The sequence below is a fragment of the Macaca nemestrina genome, chromosome 6, assembly GCF_043159975.1.
Source record: "Macaca nemestrina isolate mMacNem1 chromosome 6, mMacNem.hap1, whole genome shotgun sequence".
NCBI classification, from domain to species: domain Eukaryota; kingdom Metazoa; phylum Chordata; class Mammalia; order Primates; family Cercopithecidae; genus Macaca; species Macaca nemestrina.
Genome location: NC_092130.1, coordinates 48,226,039 through 48,248,813, shown reverse-complemented (window position 1 = coordinate 48,248,813; position 22,775 = coordinate 48,226,039). Strand labels below are relative to the sequence as shown.

Here is a 22,775-nt window from a genome sequence, read left to right as displayed (position 1 = left end):
AATAAAATCTTTTAAAATTGTTGGAAGACATCAATGAATTGCTGAAGCAAAAAGAGTATGAGCATCAAGATCCTGAAGAACGATAAATCTTGTGGGTGAGCCAAAAGTTCGTAGTCTCTTTTATCCTTAAATAATTTACTGGCTGGGCGCGGTGGCTCACGCCTGTAATCCCAGCACTTTGGGAGGCCAAGGTGGGCGGATCACGAGGTCAGGAGATACAGACCATCCTGGCTAACACAGTGAAACCCTGTCTCTACTAAAAAATACAAAAAATTAGCTGGGCGTGGTGGCAGGCGCCCGTAGTCGCAGCTACTTGGGAGGTTGAGGCAGAAGAATGGCGTGAACCTGGGAGGCCAAGCTTGCAGTGAGCCCAGATCACGCCACTGCACTCCAGCCTGAGCGACAGGGCCAGACACCATCTCAAAAAACATATAATAATAATAATTATAATTATTATTATTATTTACTGATTGTAGCCATGGGGTAAGAATGAGGATCCAGAGCAATGGGCAACTACTAAGAAGCAGAGAAACCAAAAGAATTTTTGACAGTGTCAAGGGGCATTGAAAAACCAAAATTAGCCAGTAGTTTCTCAGAATATTGAATAAGAGGGAGGAGTGGAGAACTTGGCCAGACACTCAGCCTGTTTACCCAGTGAGGCATTTTCTGAATTCTGATGCTGTGCAGAATGTAAGGCTAAGAAGGTAAGCAAAAAATATCTGCTTAGATTACAAAATTCAAATTCTTTGAAAAGGAGGATAAATTTTTGGGGCCAAGTCTGGTACTGAGAAGACAAGAACTGGAGTTGAGGAACTGCCAGTGGGAACAGATCCAGTGAATACACTAGGCTCTCAATTAGAAAATCTTGGAGGACTACATCCTATACCAGGGGAAATAAGGGTAAACCAGAGGTAGAGTCTTAAGAAAACTACCACCCAGTCTAGTCAGCTCAGATCCTTACTGGATTAAGGTGATTGATCCCCACTCTGCATAGTAGAGGAAAGGGTGAGTCCTTTGTGCAGGAAGTTATCCATCCAGAGGCTCTACAATTTGTCATACACATTCAATCAAAAATTACCAGGCATATCAACAGAGTGGACCAAACGACCAGAAACTAAGGAGGGAAAAAGACAATAGAAAGAGAGCCATAGAAAATCAAAATCATGGCGTTATCAGACAAAAAATTTCACACAACTGATTTATCAGTCCGAGAAAAACACAGAGAAAACAAGACAGATTCTCCAGAGAATTAAAATCCATTAAAAGGACATGAATGGGCCAGCCACAGTGGCTCATGCCTATAATCCCAACACTTTGGGAGGCCAAGGTGGGTGGATCACTTGAGGTCAGGAATTCGAGACCAGCCTGGTCAACATGACAAAACCCCATCTCTACTAAAAATACAAAAATTAGCTGGGCGTGGTGGCACATGCCTGTAATCCCAACTACTTGGGAGGCTGAGGTGGGAAAATTGTTTGAACCTGGGAGGCAGAGGTTGCAGTGAGCTGAAATCCCGCCACTGCACTCCAGCCTGGGTGACAGAGGAAGACTCCATCTCAAGAAAAAAAAAAAAAAGACATGAATGGATATTTTAGAACTGAGAAATATATTTAAAAAAAAAAGAAATTAAGAACTCAGTAGATGGGTTTAGCAGCAAAAGTAATAAATGAATTCCAAGACAGATCAATAGAAAATATCTAGTCTGAAACACAAGGAAAAAAGCATGAGAGACACAGAATAGGAGACATATAGAGCACTATGAAAAGTTCTAACATTCAGATTACTGAAGTCTCAGAGCAGATAGAGAAAAAATGGGACAGAAACAATATTTGAAGATATAATGTCTGAGAAATTTCCAAAATTGATCAGACGTCAACCCAGAAATTCAAGAAGCTAAATGCCAAGCAGGAAAAGAAAAAGAAACCCACACTAAGTACACCATAGTAAAACTACTGAAAACCAAAAAGAAAAAAAGTCTTTAAAGCAGCCAGGTGGGGGCAAAGTTACCTTCAAAAGAACAACAAAGGACCAGATAGCGACTTTTCAACAGAAATGGTATAAGCCAGAAAACAAAGAAATCTTTAAAGTCCTTAAACAAAGACTCCTGGATGCACTCGATAGAAGACAGAATTAGTGAACTTTGTACAAAACAAGTATAAAATTCTCCCCAAATATAGCATAGATATAAAAATATGAAAGATTTAAGAGATAATATCATGATATGATCCAACTTACAATTAATCAGAGTTACAGAAGAAACAGACAATGCTGAAAGAGAAAATCATTTAATTTTCCAAAATTGATTAAAGATACCATTGTACAAATTCAAGAAGGCAAAAAAGTCTCAAACAGGAAAAGAAAAACCTAGTGTGCCAGTCATGTTTCCGTTCTCAGCTGCAAACTCATCCTTGTAGTCTCTACTGTTCTACTGTAGCTGCCACTCTGTAAACTACATTTCCCAGATTCCCTCCCTTATCAGCTGGCTTCCTGTTAGGGTCTACCCATGGAAGCCACTAGAGGGAGATTAGATGACAGTAGATAGCAATTGCCTTAGACCCAGTGGTTTTTTGCATGAGACAATTTTATATATTAAGCCCTTGAGATTTGGGGATTATTTATTACTATAGCAAAAGCCCATCCTATCCTAATAAAATATGCAAAAAATTAAAAGTAGACCTTTACACTTCATACCATATATAAAGATAAAATTAATGACAAAGACTATATAGCTTTCAGAAGAGAACACAGGAAACATCCTCATGATCTTGGGGTTTCTCAAATAAGACATAAAAAACATAAAAAGAAAAAGCTTGATAGATTTGACATAAAAATTAAAAGCTGTTTATCAAAAGACAAAAAATAGTAAAAAGACAAACCACAGAAGATATTTGCAAAATATATAACAAAGAGCTTGTGTACATATTTTAAAATTTCTATGAATCAAAAAGAGGACTTGAAGAAACCTAATAACTAATAACATGAAAAGTTGTAAACATTATCAACAATGTTAAAATAGATACTATACATGTACTGTCTTAGGTAGAGCTGCTATAATAAAATACCATACATTGAATTAAAAACATTGATTTCTCATGGTTATGGAAACTGAAAAGTCCAAGATCAAGATGCTAGTAGGTTTATTTCTAGTGAGAGCCCCCTGGTTCATAGGCATCTTCTTGCTGTGTGTTCGCATGGCAGAAAGAGGGCTAGCATTCTCTGGGATCTCTTCATAAGGTCACTAATCCCACTCATGTGGGCTCCAGGCTTATGACCTAATTACCTCCCAAAGGCTCCACATCCTAATATCATCACATTGGAGGTTAAGATTTCAACATATGAATTTGGGCAGAGGGGACACAAACATTTAGTCGGTAACATACCAAGCTAGCTAAAATGCAAAAGTATGAAAATACTAGATATTGGAAAAGGTTAGAGTAATAAGAACTCTCATTTACTCCTGGTGAGAATGTGTATAATGACCTTGGAATACATTATTTAGCAAAGTTGGAACACCATTAAGACTCCACATTTCCACTCCTACATATATATCCTACAGAAATATGTGTTTATATGTATAGCAGGAATCATGTATAAAAATGTTTATCACAGCATTATTCACAATATACAAAGACTGAAACCAATTCCAATGTTTATCAGCAGCATACTGGCTGTATTATGGTATAGTCCTACAATAAACATTAACAAAACTGTACTATAAAGATTAAAACAAACTACAGCTACACGACATGGATGAATCTTAAAACAATGTTGAACAAAAGAAGTCACATACCCAAGAATATTTACTCTGATTCTATTAGTAGAAGTTCAAAATCAGGGAAAACAGAGTAACTACTTATTTAGGGATGTAATCATGGACGGTAAAACTATAAGGACAAGCAAAGGAACGAGTACCACACATCACTAGACAATGGTTATCTCCAAAGTGCTGGGGGCAGTGAAGGAGATGTGATCTAGGAGGGGTTCCCAAGGGGCTCCTGAGGTACTGACTTGAAAACGTTCTCTTCTCTAACTTGGTGTTGACACAGGTGCTCCTGCTCACCTTCATTTTTTTTTTTAAGTATACATCTATGTATCATGAACAATCCTTATCTCAAAATTTAAAAATAAATTATACATTATAACAGCATTACAATCATGAACACGTGTGCTATGTTCTCTGGGAGACAAAGAGAAATTATTTACCCTACTTTCCCGAAAAGGACACTGACACTTAGAGGAGACACAAGTGTTGAAACCAGGTCTCAAATCCAAGACCCAAGATGTTTTGTTACTAAAGCATTCATGATCCAGACTCTGCCTGCATGGAAGCGATGCACAGGAAGTGATGAACCTGGTAAAAGCTTCCAGTCTTAAAAATACTCCAAGTAAGGCTCTTTAAGGCTTCTCGCAGGGACATTTTATTTTTTGGTTAAAGCCACAATAGATAGAAATGCCATAAAAACAAACAATGTAAACAAGGTATCAGAACTTTGGTTCATTGAAACATCTCACACCTAAAACACCTGAGGTACAAAGGCACCTTGCTAGGCGCTAGACAGCTAACTCTGCTGCAGCCACTTTGATCCTGGTCTTGGGGCCAGGGATGGCACAGGCTGAACGGAAGGGCTGGGACTTCAGTCACACAGGACTCGCCCTAGTATGGTCTCCCTCTGCTCCAGACATTCATTTCTCCAAAAACCAGCCTGATAGAAACTGGAACATACAAAGGTGTCTGTCACATTGAACTTGAAGATGACATGGGCTGCAGGACCAGGAAGGGGAAGGACAGAAAAGGATGTCAGTCAACTTCTGTTGATCCACAAGGTCTCAAGAACTCCTGTCCTCGTTCATGGAACCACTTATTGGAGACTGTGAAAAGAAAGCAAGCATGTTACAATCCTATTGGTCAGTTTAGTAGCCTGAATGAATGACTCCTTCATGATGACCCCTGCACTGTGCCCTGGAATCAGACACAAATAAGACAAGACATGATCTCAGGCCTCAATTTGCTAATGAATTGGTGAGGAAGACACATGTAAACAGGTAAGTGTATGAAATTCTGCCAGTGGGACAAGATACATGTGTGCAGGTTTTTCTCCCATGGGAATAGCACCAAAGAGCATCTAATCATGCCCTTTGATGCCCATGACCTTTGATGCCCTTTGGCTCTATGCCCATAGCAACGTGCACACATTTCTTGCTCTTAGAGAGAAGAGGAAATCCTAGGGCTAGAATATAAAGTTAAATAGAAGTTATCCTGGGAAGAAGAATGACATACCCAGATGGTTCTCTCACCAAGAGGGTCCCAGGAGTGACAACAGGATGAGAAAGTAATCAAGGCAGGAGCCACCCTGACGCGTGTTGAGGACTCAAGAAGCCTAACATTACTGGGAGGTGGCAGGTGGAAACTGAGAGGTAGGATGTGAGGATGAGGAAGCCTGTCAGCATTGCAGAGGGCTTTGATGTTAACCTCAGGAGCTGTGGACCAGCAGATCTAGTCTGTATGCCATGGGCACAAGAGCAGCAGAGCTGCCGCCAGCACTGTCACCCCATGCCATATCTTCAAAAACACAGGAACCATGATTCTGTTCCTCACAGACTCTCTCATAATGAATCAAAATTTTATTTCAATGCACTACTGAAGTCACAGAGCTTTTAAAATATAAAGTAATACACGTAATTCATTGAAAAAAAATAAAATTGTCACAAGGCTTATAATGATAAACAGCAATCTCCGAAGCTTCTCCTTCCCATCCCTAATCCCCACTCCCAGGGAACATTAAACTCCTCTAGCTGTTTCTTCTGATATTTAACTTCATTTTTCTAGGTAACATGCTTTTAGTTCTATTCCGTAACTTTCAACTTTGAAATTCTTTTGTTCTACCCCTAAAACATATACTTATCCCCTCCCATCTTTCTGGTACAGGTAAATCACAAGTTTTAGTTAAAGTAATACTCAGTGTGTACATAATTATATCATGTAAGTGTTATGCCTGAGCCATCCAGTAGTTTATACTTATCTCTTGTACAACTTTTTTTTCCCTGAATTCAGCAACTGCCTTGTTTTCTTTTTCATTTGCTTAATTATCTGCGAACCCATCACTATTTATCTTCAAAACTCTCCAAGGGGGCTACACACTCATCTCCTTAACAAACACTTCCTGTCACATCCTGGTTTAAGCCTCTCCGAGGCTCACACAACTGCTCCCAGGATAAAGCTCAAGCTTGAGCCTCTGCAGTTTGGTCCCAGCCTCCAGCCTCATCTCCTGGCCCCTGTGCCACAGGTCTCCCTTTCTTCAAGTGACAAGGGAGCCTGTCCCCACACCCATATGCTGGTTTTAGCCTGTGCCTCCATCCGTATGGGCCTTGTTCGCCTGAGGCACTCTTTCCCCTCACTGCTTCCAGCTCTCCACTCTGCTCCCCCAGAAGCCTTGCCAGAGGGTCCTGGACCTGTGGTGCTTATGCAGCTATTCGTCCTCAGGCCTTCTTCCGCTCCCTGTGTATCTCCGAGTGTTTCCAACCAGCTGCCTTGGCATTTACCAGGTGCATGGACATAACATGGCTGGATGGTAGTAACAGCAGAAAAAAAGCTAAGAAGGGAGACAATCTCTGCAATTTGGCAGCAGTTATCTCCCAGCTCAGAATCTAAGGCCAGTAAGCAAAGCCCAAGCTGAGGCCACCAACACCAACACCACCCCTTAAGACACTCACCCCACTTGCAGCCCACAAGCACAGGGCAGGCAGCGTGTCTTGTTCGGTAGTCACCTTCCCCGCTCCGCAAGAGGTTGTACCAGAATACAGCTGTACCCTGGGAAAGAGATTGGTCTTTTCAGAACACATTCTTAGAGACTGTGCTCAGGGACCTGACCTCAAGCATCACAGAAGCTCTGCCCTGAGCAGAAACACCCTCATTTCCCTATGGATGGGGGACAGGGCTCTGGGACTCCAGCAACAGAGACTTTTCACAGAAAGCACCTACCTTTCTGGAGTAGAAGTCTGGGAACTCACCCGCCCCTGAAGGGGCTTCCCTCCCTGTCCCTTCTTCCCAGGGAGAAGCTGGGGCTACAAGGTCAGACTCCAGGTGGGCTAAGGCACATCACAATGACAATCAGGCAGGCCAGGTAATGGTACTGGGGGACATGGACAAAGTAAAGTCTGAGCCTTGCTTCAACCTCTGACCCACAAGAATCAGAACTTACCTTCTTAGGCCAAATTGCAGCCCCCAGATCAGGGAAGACGGTGGCACCACCAGCTTCTACATCACTCATCTGGAAATATAACACATAGAGCTTGGTCCTCCTAAGCAAGGCTCTCAGAGCAACTGAGCCACAAAGGACATGACAAAGTGTACAGATCACCCCCCTCTGAGCATCAGTGACACTGCTTGGAGTCTGCTCCATGGCCAGCCCTTTAGCCAAGAAAGGTTTTCCCATGCCTACTTAATCAGTGTGATTCATTAGAACAGTCTCCATGTCATGAGTGTTCAAGAGTTGAGGCCCACAGGAGACCCACATCCAGGCTGTCCTTGGATGAAAATAATCTGAGTTTGTACTTAGAAAATGCCTGTTCTGACCCCCACCCCTTGAATTCCCATCTAGCCTTGGCCTTGCCTAAGCCACTGTACTCAGCAAAGTGCCCTGACCAGGAGCTCCCTACTGTTCCCAACACTATGTGCAGTCCCCACTGCAGCTCTGTTTCTCTGGCTCTAGTAGTTTGCTGCTCTAGTCAGACCTTCACCTTCCCAGAGTAGCCACCCTTCCTGGGGCCACCTGAGTGGGAAGGTGGGGCACTGTGTTTCTAGAGGCCCTGCTTTCTCCCATGGTAAGGCCTTAAACTACACTGAACACAAGTTCCACACTAGCAAGGCTGCACTCATGCCCACAGAGCATGCCTTGACTCATGGCCAAAGCACTACTTCTTTCCCATACGGCTCTCTTACTTTTTTTGTCCATAATGTAATAAAAATTGGAGCTAAAAAATATTTCCACAGGACACATACCAGACTAAGTGAAGGGTACTTGACAGACATATGGTAAATGAATAAGACAAAAATGGCTTCTCACAGCCCTGGGGATCAAACTCAAATTCTTTTCTAGAACCCCAAGGCCCTGTCAGTCTCACTAGCCTCTCTCCAGACACACCAGCCTTTTTCTATTTTTCCAACATCCCAAGCTCCTTTTCTCTTACAGGACTACATACACTCTCTCTCGTGCCAGAAACCATGTTCTACCAGCTAATTTCCACTCAACTTTTGAGTCTCAACTGATATGTTACTTCCAAAGAGAGGCCTCCATTGAACCCCAAGTCTGGGGTTCACAGCACCTGTCTCCATAACTACATAATACTCTCTCTGATGTTTAGGCTGGGCGAGGTGGCTCACACCTGTAATGCCAGCACTTTGGGAGGCCAAGGTGGGTGGATCACTTGAGGTCAGGAGCTCGAGACCAGTCTGGCCAAGATGGTGAAACTTCGTCTCTACTAAAAATACAAATATTAGCTGGGCATGGTGGTGCACGCCTATAATCCCAGCTACTTGGGAGGCTGAGGCAGGAGAATCACTTGAACCCGGGAGGCAGAGGTTACAGTAAGCTGAGATCGCGCCACTGCACTGCAGCCTGGGCACCAGAGGGAGACTCTGTCCCCCCGCCCAAAAAAGAAGAAGAAGAAGAAGAATCTCTCTGATGTTTAAAATAAGTCTCTCATATTGGACCTCAAGCACCACAAAAGAGACCACATACGTTCTGCCCACCAGCATGTACATAGCACAATCCCCAGCATGTAATAACCATACAACAAAAACGTAAAAGGAAAAAATGGACCCAGGCTTCTGTCTCTAAGTTACTTTACTGCCTCTATGTCTCTTTAGAGCTGGCTCTCAGCAGAAGGGAGAGGAAATTGTTCCTCATGTGAAAGGTAAACCCTACAACCTATGGATGAAACAGAGACAAGAGGTGGGAATCAGGCCACTAAGCCTTGGATAAAACAAACGTGGCTCTCATCTAGAGAGAGCTAACGCTGTCTCCTCACTCTGGTGCCAAGGAGGGAACCCTCCAGGGCACCCATCCCAAAAATCCAGACTAGCACTGTGCCCATCAAAAAGGAGCCAGAATGGCCAGGCACAGTGGCTCACGCTTGTAATCCCAGCACTTTGGGAGGCCGAGGCAGGCAGATCACCTGAGGTCGGGAGTTCAACACCAGCCTGGCCAACATGGTGAAACCCTCTCTCTACTAAAAATACAAAAATTAGCCAGGCGTGGTGGCCAGCGCCTATAATCCCAGCTGCTTGGGAGGGTGAGGTACAAGAATCGCTCCAACCTGGGAGGCCAAGGTTGCAGTAAGCCCAGATCACACCACTGCACTCCAGCCTAGGTGACAGAGCAATACTCCATCTCAAAAAAAAAAAAAAAAAACCAGCAGCCAGAATATGCTACAACATGGATAAACCTTGAGGGCATTATACACCAGCCACACAGAAAGACAAGTATTAATACTTTGATTCCACTTATTTAAGTAACCAAAATCACAGAGACAGAAAGCAGAATGGTGGCTGCCAGGAGCTGCAGGAGGGGAATCTAGAATTATTGCTTAATAAACTCTGGGTAGAGTTTCAGTTTTAGAAGATGAAAATAGATGGAAATGAATGGTGGTGATGCTTGCGCACTATGAATGTATTTAATACCACTGAACTGTACATTTAAAAATGGTTAAGATGGTAAGATAATATGTCTATTTTATCACAATTTTAAACACTGGGGAAAAAAAATAGCCAGGAATGTTAAAGTCCTGGTGGTGGCAGTGGGGAAAATGAAAAGAAACAGAGGCCAACTCTCCCTGTTGCAGTCAAGAAGGGTGCTGAAAGCCAGAAGGACCTGACCATTACTCTATAGCAGATGGTATCAGCCCTGATGGGGGTGGGATATAAGGCAGCCCTCTGGACCCAGGGTCCCCTTAGGGCCCATCAGCACACATCATACTCACGTAGTTTAAGAAAGTGGCCACACGATTCCCCGTCCCTAAATGCTTGAAAGTATGTCGCTCATCATTCTACAAAATTAAGTGAGAATGAACAGGTGGGCCTGGACCCAGTACTTACGTAGTTAAGAAACGTCGCTAACCTATTCCCCTCTGTTTTGAGGCCGCTGTCAAAAGGTCGCTGTAACAGACAACAACTTTCACCGAAGTTTACAACAGGCTTCATCCACCACCCACAAGACTAGGACCAAAAGGGTCATGGGAAGGTAATAAGTGTGTGTTCCATAAATCAGCCTGGAACATGTGCCAAGGCTGCAAAGTAAATTCTGGTTAGGGCATGGGGTTTGCAGGGAAAAGGAAAAGGGAAAAGAACAGTTTTCACAAAGACCTAGTGAGGCTCTTTGCTTTAGAATCAGGGCAAAGGGTGATACAGTTAGGGCAGGGGATGAACTCCCCACATCTACATGGGAGACAGCCAGGCTCCACTGTGTTCTGCAGGATCCCTGGTTCCAGATTTGGGATTCACCAGTAACAAAGAGTTTCTCCCAATGATGCAGAGGTGGAGGGAGGACAAGGGGTAGGGGTACTGATATGGAGGCTGAAATGCTCCTAGAAGCTCCACCCTTCTCAAATCAGCTAGAGTAGGGCCCTTTGAAAGCACCTGTGATTTAGGCCTTACCCTAGAGAAGTCGAAGTGTGGTTCATATTGTCCTCCCACTCCATAATTTGCAACCTGTGGGAAATAACAGCATTAGACCTTGTAAGCAGCATGAACAGCTCTGTAGCAGCCCATCACTCTAAGGATACAATCTTCCCAGGCCTGAAAACAACCAGAACTCCCAAGAGCAGCCTCTCTAAGGTGGAAGACAACCATGCCCTGCCAGCACAGGCAGAGCAAACATCACAAACAAGTCTACATTTCTGTCCAAGAGTAAGGCTGCAGCACAAATGTGGTTTCCCAAACAAAACAAGATGGGTGAACTGCATATGATCACTGAGGAAAAGCTCCAGCCCCTTCATGGATACTCAGACAGCAGTAAAGGGAACACTGCTTGAGGCCAGCCCTGGCCCTGGACCCAGTTTGTTTGGGACATATTAAGATAGTAATCCAGAGGAAAGTCAGTAACAAACTTAAGAAGAGGATTTTCTTTTTTAAACTAGTTTTGGAGGTACTCAGCACCTTGTACTGTTCCTACCACCACTGCTATTCCTGGTGAGACTGCATGGGGCAGATTCCCACAGTGGTCTACTGCATGGAATGAAACAGCACAACATGGGTGGCCAGCTGCCAGGCGGCCAAGAATTACCGCACTACATCAGCACCCCCAGTGTGACCCTGGACCTGAAGTAACATCTGAGCAACTACCAGGTGTCATAAATTGGATTAGAAATTGTAAATGCCTTTGTGGACAGCTTATCAGCAAAATGGAAAGTCTTAAATCACAATTATTGTCTCAGCTTCAGTAGACAGAATGAAAGACAAGGTTAAAGATGAAGCACAGAATCTGATATGGAAGCTAGTGGATCAAGCAGCACCACCAATGTCCGTCTGGGAACAGCTGGTTAGTGTGTCTCACTGAAAACATAAAAACCTCTGGGGCTAGGCCATAAGTTCTCAGAAAGTTGGTATTTTTTGTATATCCTTTTCTGCTATCCCAACGGTCAGGTGAGAGATGCTACAAAACTAGCAATAACAGAGACCTATAGAAATGTGGGACAGAAGCCAGGCGTGGTGGCTCATGCCTGTAATCCCAGCACTTTGGGAGGCTGAAGTGAGAGGACTGCTTGAGCCCAGAAGTTTGAGACTAGCCTGGGCAACATAGCAAGACTCCATCCGTCTCTACTAATGAAAAAATTAGCTGGGCACAGTGGCGTGCACCTGTAGTCCCAGCTACTCAGGAAGCTGAGGCAGGAGGATAGCTTGAGCCCAAGAGTTCAAGGTTGCATTGAGCTATGACTGCGCCACTGCACTCCAGCCTGAGCAACAGAGTGAGACCCTGTTTCACATATACACAAAAAAAGAAATGCAAGAAAGAAAGGGACAGTGGACTTTATAAGAGAGGAAATTATCTTATTGGAGCACAAAATGTTGGCAGTATCATTTTCAATATCTACAAAGATAAAACTTTTGATACAAAGCATGGATGAAAACATGCTGTCATCCACTGCTTCAGCCTTTAAGATTCCTGCACCAAAAATACCTGGAAATCCTGTCAACAGCACAAGGAAGCCTGGTTCAGCAGGTGGCCCTAAGGCTGGAGATGCATCTAAGGAGAGAAGTGCCAGAGCAGCTGAGAAAGCATATCTTTGTTTGCAGTCAAGAGCTTGAAGAAAATTTTTTTTCTTTTTTGGGGGGGAGTGGGGGTAGAGACAGAGTCTCACTATGTTGCCCAGACTGGTCTCAAACTCCTGGCTTCGAGCAATCCTCCTGCCTTGGCCTCCCCAAGAACTGAGTTACAGATGTAAGCCACCACACCTGGCCTGGAAGAAAATTTTAAACACAACTGTGACTCTGTGCCAGTGCACTCAGGAAAATTCAATTAGTGCTTGTTGCTGGAGCTGCAGAGTATGACTGCATTTTTCAACACTTCCACTTGTTAAATGGCTTGCTTAAACTTACAGATCCCAGGCAGTGAAAGAAGTTGCGTTGCGAGAGCTGGCTCATCTTTTAGGTTTGGAGAATTATAGATCATGGTTCTGAAGCCACTGTACCTACACTCTTTAATACAATTCCCAAATAAGTACAAAACGCATGGGACCATCTTGATTTGCAGCAGTAAGATTGCCTATCCAGGCATACGTAAGTCCCCAGGCTCACGCCTTTAATAACAAGCAACTGTACATCAAGACTGATTCATGTGAGGAGGTATTCATTTAAATCTTTAGACTTACTATTGTAAGAGTGGAGTCAGTTATTTGAAAGACATGGGTATTTATGATGCTAAGGACAGAGTAAAGGCAAAATTAAAAAGGTCAGAAATCACTTTTCTGGTGAGGCTGAGACATCATGCAGCCGAAGTCTCCAATCTTAGAGAATCCTAGAGGTGTAGCATCTCTTCCTCTCTATCAGATAAGCCCTCATCCAATTCACCAGAAAGCCTCAATTACCTTTTTCCTTCAAATGGTCTACAGCAAACATGTCAGCTACAGCTGAAAGAATGTCCACAGATAGAAGAACCAGCTCCTTTCCAGAGGCCTGCAGCATTTCCTAAAGGACCTGATGTGAGGGCTGTTGCTGGTGCCTAGGCATGTATCATACCACAAACATTTCATATGGAGTAAGTACTTAGGGATAGATGCTGAAATCCAGTTTCCTGTTCCCTAGACCATGAAGGATCAAAGCCTTCAACACCACTGACTGGCAAAGGAAATGCCAAGACAGTTCCTAGGAGAAGAATGCAAACAAAAATGGCATCTCAGCCACTTGGCAGCTGTGGTCTGAATCTTCCAGAAGATCCTTAACTATAAGAGCCCCTCTACCAAGAGGTCTGGCATTCAGACCCCAGTCAACTGAGCTATAACACTATGAGAGGCCAGACAAGATAAAGTCCAAATTGTAGCAGAGAAGTCAGTCCATAAGCAAGAAGCTGCTATCTTCCATGGGTGAGTGTAAGACAGGCATACAGTGAGTGTAGCTGCACAGCTAGCCAGGAAAGCAACCGCGCCAGAGGTCCTGTCTACTTAGCCTCCTGGTCCAGGGTATGAAATCAGCCAAGCAGACTGTGGTCTTTGATCAGAACCATGAAAGTCCTGAAGACTGGCTCTGACACAGAGGAAGCAGTGGCAGATGTCTCAAAAAAAAAAAGAAAAATAAACAAAAAAAATCTGCTCCAAGAAGATATGAGTCAAGACAATGCCAACAGGGACTCATCTAGCACATCAAGAGTGCCCATCTCTCTTGAAATGGTAGTGTTCTTACACATACGCAGCAAGTGGGAGATGAGACAGAAGTCCTCCATGGATGTGCTTATCTACAGAACTTATTTAAAAATTACAAAACACAAAGTTGAACTGAACTGAAAAAAAAATATTAAAATTTCACAATACTATTTGCAAGGTAATCAGTATGTTTTTTAAAACTCTGGTAGACTTCACACAAATCCATAAAGATGAACTTCAAAATTGATTTTCCAATTGCTGATGCAGCTACACTTCTTTTTGTTGAAAAAACAACAGCAAAAAGAAGGCTGATTTGTTTGGGCATGTGCAGGCAAAAGTTCAAAAAATCTTTCCCAAATGATCTTCAGTCAATATTCTAATGAGATCTATAGTAGATCAGACCCAAATGCCAATCATAAAGGTAAAGGCTGCTATCTTTAAGTATACACAAACCTTGGCCAAACAGAGAGACCCAGGGGCCTCTAGAAAGATGCCAGTGAAACTTCTCTGACAGTGTCTTAGGTCATCAATTTTACAACAGAACACGGAAGTTCCAATATTCATAAGGGAACACAGCCAGTGCTGATTTGAACTCAATACCCAAGAGGATACTTTATTAAGGAGCTTTACCCAAGAGGATACTTTAATAAGGAGCTTTACCCAAAACCTTTCAGCAGGGTGCTGCCACGTTTCTTCATAATCACTTCTGAATAAAGGCAGGAAGCCAGGGTCCCAGTGGGAGTACTTGGACAAGAACACTCCACCTGCACCAGCTTAACCAGTCCAGGCCTCTCACTTCCACCTACATATCACAGTGTAAGGTCCCCCAGACCCACCCCTGCCTTTCTTTGTTCTGATTGAAAATCAGACTCCCTTGACAGCTCTGTGACCCAGCCAGCGGCAGGTTTTTCCCTTCAGGCTGGAACACAAGCTGGAGTCTTGAACATTCCCAGGCACGGATGAAGGTGTTTAGGTTGTTGCCTAATACACTGAAAGAAACTAGCCCCAGCCCTGAACCAAATTCCCTAAACCCTCACATAAACTCCATACTCTGACCCCATCACTGTGGAAATACTTAGGTAAAACAACCCTTGTCTCTTGCTGTCCATTTTGAGGATTGCTGCAGCCCACTCTGCAAGTTCCCTAATAAATGTTGTGGACTAAAGATCCAGGGGTTTAGTGCCGCTTTCTTTGGATTCTCAACCGACCCCATCTTGGCAGTCCCTCAGGGGAACTCCCCTGCTGCTGCTTTTGGAGTGACTTCAGCTGTGGTTCAGCAGGAGAAAACACACAAAACACTTTGACCTTCAAATGTATTTGATTATGACACAGAACCATGGCCTCTGAAACCATTTTTAGCTCTCTTAGCGATGTCCCTGAGACCATTCAGGATTTGAGCTTCTGTTGTCAAGAAGACATGAATGAACCTGCCATAGCCACCGCTGATCCCTAGCTTCCAGCACACTTGGGCACCCAGCAGATGCTCAATAGATATTTGTTGAACACTAATTGTTGAAAGCCAACAGGCATGATTAATTCTGGTTTCCTAAAATGAGATCACTCCATATTCATAGCATCAGGCAGTAGTCATACAGTTGGGCCTCTTTTGGCCCAGTTCTGGACACCTTGTGAGACCATCTAGCCAAAAATACCCACTTCCCAACTCCTACAGTCCCAGGGACTATCTGTACCTGTAACAATTCTGCAGTCTTTACTGTTAACCCTGTGATGTGCTGCATCCGACGATTTACTCGGGCCACAACAGGGTCATCATCTTCCTCTAGCCAGGAGCTGGGTAAAAAGAAAAGAGCAGAGAAAAGAAGATGGAAGGGCAGGTTTCCATGAGGTCCTGCACTCTGTCCCCAGAGTCAGGGCCAGCACGAACAGGCAGTACAGGGTACCTGCTGCAACAAGGGGTGAGGAGTCGCCAGCAGGCAGGAAAAGGCAAGCCACCCATTCCTAGGGTAGGCACTGAGAAGTCCTGAAGTTGAGACTTGAGCAGCTACCAACCCCTGCTCTTTGTTTACCTTTTGGAAACCCGATAGCTGGCGACAGTGAGGACTCCTGTCTTGGGATCACGAACAGTGGCTCGTGCAAGCTAGAAGGAAGGAGGAGAAGGAATACTTGATTTGTTTGTTTTGCCTTGAGTATTTTCCCAGAAAGCACTGGGACCACATTTGCTGTCATGCTAGTGGAGGAAGCTTTGCAGCCAATGGCTCTAGCCAAGGTCCCAAGATGCTGCAGGCCAGGTGAGGGCAAAAGTCTGAGGCCTCCACATTCCCAATCTGCAATCAGTTCCTGGCTATTGCCCTGCTCGGTCACTGCTCATCCCTTCTCCTCCCCAGGTCTGCATTGCCTGCAGAATTATGCCTGCTTCATCCATCCATGCATCTGCCTGGCTAGCCCCTTTCCTTGCCAGGCACACATACCACTCCTGCCTGAGCACAGCCTGAGCTTAGCTACTCCCACCATATTCAGACTGTGCCACTATCCCTGAGCCTCCGCCTTATGTACTTCTCTCAACTTGGTCAAGTTCCACCATCCTTCTGAACCTCAGTGGGCTCCTCTGCCAAGAAACCCATCCAAACACTCTCCTGCTGTACCACCTCACACTGGGTTCCCACAGCCTCAAGAAGCAAAGACAGATGGCATAGTTTTCACTCCCTTGGGATCCTTAAAAGTCAGATGATAAAACCAGGAAAAGATTCTGTGAGTTAAAATAAGTGAACCACTGCCTGGAAGTCACCCACTCACATATGTACACACTACACACGCACTCCCCTCATCTACTTCACTCCCCCAGCCTCCACAGACAGGCTTAGTGAAACCCCAGGAGGGACTCGCTGCCCAGAGTCAGCCAACATGGCAAAGGTCCATGTGCTTCAGTTGTGGACTGTCCTAATGACCTCACATGGGTGCAGCCACAGGCCCAGGTACTCCCACCCCAACACACTTCCCCTTGATTTTAATAAATATTGATGAGTGCCTACTTTGTGCCTGGCACTATGCTAGGTAACTGAGACATGGCCCTTGCACTCTTACAACTCAGTCGAGTGGGGAAAGCAGAAAACCAGCCAGGTAACTGCAGCACAGCATGGGTGAACTTAATGTCCTGTGGAAGCTCAGGGAATAGTGTCAAGAATAGCTTCCTAGGGGAGGAGACCACCTAGCTGAGGCCTGAAGGGTTAACATGAGTTATCCAAGTAGAGAAACATTACAGGAACAGGGAAGGAGCAGCAATCCAGAGGCCTGGGAATGAAAATGGGTGTGGCAGTAGGTGTGGATTAAAGGTTAAGGGAAGTAGTAAAATAGGCTGAAGAGACACGCAGGAGCTAGGGACTAGATGCAACCTTGTGGCCAACGAGAAATGGGGAAGGCTTCATGCAGGGGAGGGACACTCAAAATTTGAATGTAAAATGGATCACTGTGAATAACTCATGGAGAGTTGACTAATAAGGGGCCAGAGTGGGGACTGGGAGGCTAGTGAGGCCACGGCAGAGGTCAGCGCAAGAGATGATGGTGGCCCAGGCCAGGTGGTGGCAGACGGAATGGAGAGGAGTAAATGGACCAGAAGGCTAGTAAGCGGGTGAGATGGACCAACCTAGACACTGTGCTGCTATAGCATGATCTGGTAAGATGGCCAGTGCAAGCAGGACAGACGGCTCCCAAACTCCTACTCACGGCCCTTCCTGAGCTCCAGCGTATGTCAGTCCTTCCCTGAAAACTGCAGCCACAACCAGACCCCATCCAAACATCTGTGCCTCAGCATTGGCCTGACACCCACAAAGAGGCTCTGAGCAGCTGTGCTCTGCCCCAGGGGAAACACAGGGCTATTTTGAAAGCAGGCCAGAGACCCCATAGACAGCTGCCAGGCATTCCCCACAGGCCAAATTAAGCTCATTGGCTCTACTTCAAAGCCAGACTAGCATCTGTCTCTCACAGTCTCCAGAAAGGAGGGGTCAGCTTATCTTTGAATAGAAGCCATGTGAAGAGCCAAACATGTTTGCCATCCTTGTTTGGCTCTTCACATGGCTTCTATTCAAATACATGTTTTCCCAATACTACCCCTTGGCCAGCCACACATATATGCACACATGCACACATGCACACAGAAATGTTCTCAGTGTCTGGAACTGAAGAACAGGTAAGAAATCTCCCAGGAAATCCTGGCACAACCAGCAAAGTAGTTTTCTTTCCTGGAGGACTCTGGAGCTGAGTAGAAAGGGGAGTCCTAGTCCCCATTCTACATACATCTGGCTAGCCCCCTCCCTCAGGCACATTGATGATGCCAACCACTGACTCAAAGCCCTAGATGTCCTAGTACCTCAAGCCAAGGTGTTCTAAGATGAGGTCCAGGGGCCAGGATAGGAACCTATTTCAGGTCTCTCCATGAGCGTCAGGCCTCCTGGTCACCTCGGCCACTACAATTCTATTAGGAGCAGAGCAATAGAGAATCCAGCTAAATCCTCCCTCCCAATCATCAGTGATGGGGTATGGCAGCAAGTAGGTCTCTTTGAAAGATGTCAAATGGGGAGCAAATCTTTTATGAACTAGAAACAGAAGAATAATCGTAAAACAAAACCAACAGCCAACTGCATACTTGGCAGTAAAATACCATAGGAATTCCCAGGAAGTTCAGGAATGAGACAAGGATTCCTATTCTTCGTAATTATGCTCTAGAAGTTCTGGGCGATTCAATAAGATTATAAAAACAAAGGAACTACAAGTATTATGAGAAAATAAAATTTTCCTTATTTCCAGGTGTTAATGCTATCCAGGAAACCAAAGAGAATCAGCTAAAAACCAAAAAAGGAATAAGTAAATTCAACCACTAGCTGCAATCTGCATAAGTTTGCTTTTTCATAGGCAAAACAGAGACAGTGACACCGTTATGAGCAGCTGTTCATAACTGTGACATAGTTAATATATATGTTAAGCATTTAGAAGTTCCTGCCACAGTTAAGAACTCAGTAAACATTAGCTCTTACTATGAAATATATTTTTAAAATCAACAGTTTGGCATAGAATAGTAAACTAATATAATAATGTAACCAGTTAAAATACTAATGAAGAAATAAAGTAAATTAACAGTAACAAAGAAACTATCTGGGACTAAACTTAAGAAATGTGCAAGGCTTATATGAAGAAAACTTAAAAAGATATAAATAAATGGAGAGACCTGTCACGCCCTTGGATGAGAAGACCCAATATTATAAAGATATACATTCTCCTCTAAGTCATTTGCTCATTTACAGTCCTAATCAGGAGCTTCACAGGACCCAGCTTCATAGCACCTTATGGAATATTTCCTAAAAACTCCCACACACCAGTCTCCCAACCAGGTGAACTGACACACCAGTGTGGACCTGCCCTGTTCCCAGCATGACTTTCTATCACAGCATTGGCTGTCCACATTGGTTACCCTGTTCTTCCCCACTGGACCACGAACTCACAAGGTCAGGCTGAGTCTGAAGCATCTCTGTATCCCCACGGTAGGCCCATGCTAGATATCAATAAAGGGTGGCTAGATGAGCAAACCAACCACCCACAGTGCTAGGGATGAGAGAAAGGACCTGCCCCCTTCAGTGCCCCCAGAAGGACCTGAAGTGACACCTACTTTAGGTTTTGCGATCTCCTTGATCCTCTCGATTTCCTCATCAGACATGACATCGTAGTACCTGACGATGTGTGGGCTGTCCCACTCATCCTCCTCTTTGAAGGGGGCGATGAGCAGCTGTGGGGCCCTGTTGCCATGGTGGTACCTACAGAAAAGCCTCTTCTGTCTCCGGGGTGTCTGGAGAGCACAGAGTAACAGGCCCTGAGCTGAGTGAGTCCTAATCCTCGGTCCCAGTCTGGCTGTCTGCAGACACTGGTCTCACCTCATGGCCAGCAGCTGCTCCCTCCCACCACACCACAGAAGAAAACAAAAGTCCCAGCAGGTGGGCATGCACAGTGGCTCACGCCTATAATCCTAGAATCCTGGGGGGCCAAAGGATAGCTTGAGACCAGGAGTTTGAGACCAGCCTAGATGACATAGACCCTGTCTCTATAAAAAATTAACCAGGTATAGTGGTGCACACCTGTAGTCACAGCTACTCAGGAGGCTGAGGCAGGAAGATTGCTCAAGCCTGGGAGGTCAAAGCTGCAGTGAGCTATGATTACACCACTGCACTCCAGCCTGGGTGACAGGGTGAGATGAAAGAAAGAAAAGAAAAGAGAGGAAAAACAGAGGGACGGAGGGAGGGAGGGAAGAAAGGAAGGAAGGAACAAAAGCCCCTTCAGCTTAACTGGCATGAAGTGACACCCCACAAATCATGCAATCTTTCTTCTCTCCCAAGATCACCTCACATCCTCAAGTCCCATGGCAGAGAGTAATTTCTGACCCTTTTCACGAAGACTTGAGTAGGTCTGAAGAGCTGGGACGGGGGAGAAACCTTTCTTGGTGGAGGAGCCAGTGGAAGCCATGCAGACAGGGGCATGGAAAAGGCCGAGAGCCTGTCACACCTGGGCCTCCTCAGGAAGCACTAGGATCCCAGGGCTCTCAAAGGCTCAATACCAAGCTCTGGTACATGCTGGTGTCTTTACCACAGAGACTTACTCTCCACTTATACCATGACTTCTCTTGGGGCCTGAGGTACGTCCACCCATCGTTTTCTTCACAACAGTGAGTGAAGCAAAAAGTGGGACACGTTGGGGTAAGGAGATGAGCTCAGTGGTAACTTAGAGGAGCAACACTCTACCTGGGGCATGAGGGGAGACAGTCTCCTTTCCTACCAAAGAGAATATCCACATGTCAGCCTCACAGATGCCATGAAAAACTGGGGGAGATACTGAAAAAAGTACCTACAGAATGAAGAACACCTTCCCCAAACCTGCCTACCCAGAGCCAGAGTCCAGGTCTACTGTTTTGGCACCCTGGCCCCCCTCACACATCTCACCAGTTTGACACCCTCCCCACGACAGAGGCTCTCGTAAACATCCCTCTCAGGCAGGTAGTCCACAGGCCTCTCATAGATGCCTTCTGGGGTTGCTAGCTCAGCTTCTGTCTGATTTGATAACATTTTTTCTCTCTCTTCCTCCAATAACTGCTCAAAGTACCGCAGATTCCCTCCAGCTCGTTCATGGCTTGGGTCTAGAAAAAGCAAGGAACGAGAAGGAAAAGGAAACCACAAACATCTGTTAGGTCATTTAGAGAAATTATTCTGTAAGGGTTTCTCTCCCAGCAGTTCACTTGCATGCTGCATTCTACCTTCCACAGCATCTAACCAGAGTATGCTGTTCGTAACTGAAAAACCAACAGAGGCCAGGCGCCGTGGCTCATACCTGTAATCCCAGCACTTTGGGAGGCTGAGGCGGGTGGATCACGTGAGGTCAGGAGTTCGAGACCAGCCTGACCAACGTGGTGAAAACCCATCTCTACTAAAAAAAATACACCATGGGGGCATGTGCCTCTCTAATCCCAGCCACTTGGGAGGCTGAGGCAGGAGAATCTCATGAACCCCAGAGGCGGAGGTTCCAGTGAGCTGAGATCACACCACTGCTCTCCAGGCTGGATAAGTGAGACTCCGCCTCAAAAAAAAAAAAAAAAAAAAAAGAGGTAGATGAGTTTTAAAGGCACAGTGCTTTTGGCCTTCTTCAGTTCAACAGCACAAGGCACTATCAATGCCATATTAAGTCCGACTATTAGACCTCAGGCCTCTAATAGCACCGCCACTGTTTGTCACTGTAGCAATCCTAAAGTACATTCTGACTCCTGGGTTGCTCCTGATGCAATAAAGGTTCCACCCTGTGTAGTCCTGCATGGTGATAGATACACCGTAACACAGAGTCCTTATTAAAAAGGGCCACAAGTGCCACAGGCCTGAGTGTATCTATCAGCGACCGGGCAAAGCTAAGGCCAGGATTGAGGTGGGTAAGGAGCTAGTAAGAAGCTGGATTGGACCTAAAGTCAGTAATGCATTAGTCACTGGCCAAGTGACAGGGTAAACTGACTCAGTCCCAGGAGAGGGGTCAGGTAGACGCCAGCACAGTGCAGTTCCTCTGCCACTCTCCATTCCCATCTTACCTTCCCCTAGAATCTCCTTACCAAGGGAGAGCAGGCGGCGGGTGAGCTCCAGGGCACGGTGCAGATCACCCAACTGAAAGACAGCATAGCTGAGGTAGTCCAGCACCTGGGACTTGGTTGTGGTGGCCTCCTCCCCAGCATCAAGCTGCTTTAGCACCTGCTCCATCCACAACACCGTATGATAATAGTCCCCTTCATTGTAGGCTGAGCGGCCCATCCCAAAGCAGTCATCCACACTCAGCACTGCCTGGTACTTGGTTCCTACAGCAGGGGAAGTAAATTGTCAGGCTCCAAAGAGCCTCTGGGTTAGGGAAAGAGATTCCCGCTTCAAAGAAAGCCTGGGCCACTGGATGGGGGGCACTACCAAGCAGAACCCCATCAGACATTTAGACCGCATATCCTAAAGGGCCGCTGACACAGTGAGCACAGACAGATGGCCCTGCCCTGGACTGGGGTTCACAGCCAACCTCTTAGCCTCAGATTCCCCGTCTCCCAAGTGGGAAGGGGCCTTTTTAGGGGGAGCCCCAAAAACCCACCAGGAAGCATCGTTGAGGACAATGGGAAAGTCCTGTGGACCACAGAGAAGCAGATGTCTGGTGGGCAGCTTGCCATATGAGTCTGGAGGATGGGAAAATTAGCTGAATATAAAAAATATAAATTTAGGTGGCAACCAAGCCATGGGTGAGGAAAATTGCTTGCAGGAACTCTAAGGAAAGAATGGAGAAGATGGCTGAGCCCAGAGCTCCAGGGAACACCTACCCAGAAAGAACAGACAATGAGTAACCTTGAGAAAGAACTAAAGACAGGAGAAACAGAGGGAGCGGGAGTGGTGTGAGAGACATCAAGAGAGGCCAAGAGC

The 22,775-nt window shown here is 45.4% G+C and overlaps 1 protein-coding gene across 6 annotated transcripts in view; it reads right to left on the bottom strand.

Annotated features, from left to right (window-relative positions):
* Positions 1-2,269: 2,269 nt before the first annotated feature.
* Positions 2,270-22,775, bottom strand: part of LOC105467184 (prolyl 4-hydroxylase subunit alpha 2) — a 37,281-nt gene continuing 16,775 nt past the window's right edge. For 5 of the 6 annotated variants that reach the window (XM_011716654.2, XM_011716656.3, XM_024788327.2 and 2 more), the window contains 10 exons: positions 21,938-22,177; positions 20,790-20,983; positions 19,469-19,645; positions 15,879-15,949; positions 15,543-15,642; positions 10,652-10,705; positions 9,979-10,044; positions 7,200-7,268; positions 6,712-6,808; positions 2,270-4,869 (listed from right to left, as the gene is read on the bottom strand). In XM_011716654.2, the coding sequence (XP_011714956.2) occupies positions 4,799-4,869; positions 6,712-6,808; positions 7,200-7,268; positions 9,979-10,044; positions 10,652-10,705; positions 15,543-15,642; positions 15,879-15,949; positions 19,469-19,645; positions 20,790-20,983; positions 21,938-22,177 (1,139 nt within the window). In that variant the 3' untranslated portion in view covers positions 2,270-4,798. Of the gene's footprint in view, positions 4,870-6,711; positions 6,809-7,199; positions 7,269-9,978; positions 10,045-10,093; positions 10,154-10,651; positions 10,706-15,542; positions 15,643-15,878; positions 15,950-19,468; positions 19,646-20,789; positions 20,984-21,937; positions 22,178-22,775 lie in introns of all 6 variants that reach the window. The other variant, XM_024788328.2, reaches the window with a different exon arrangement.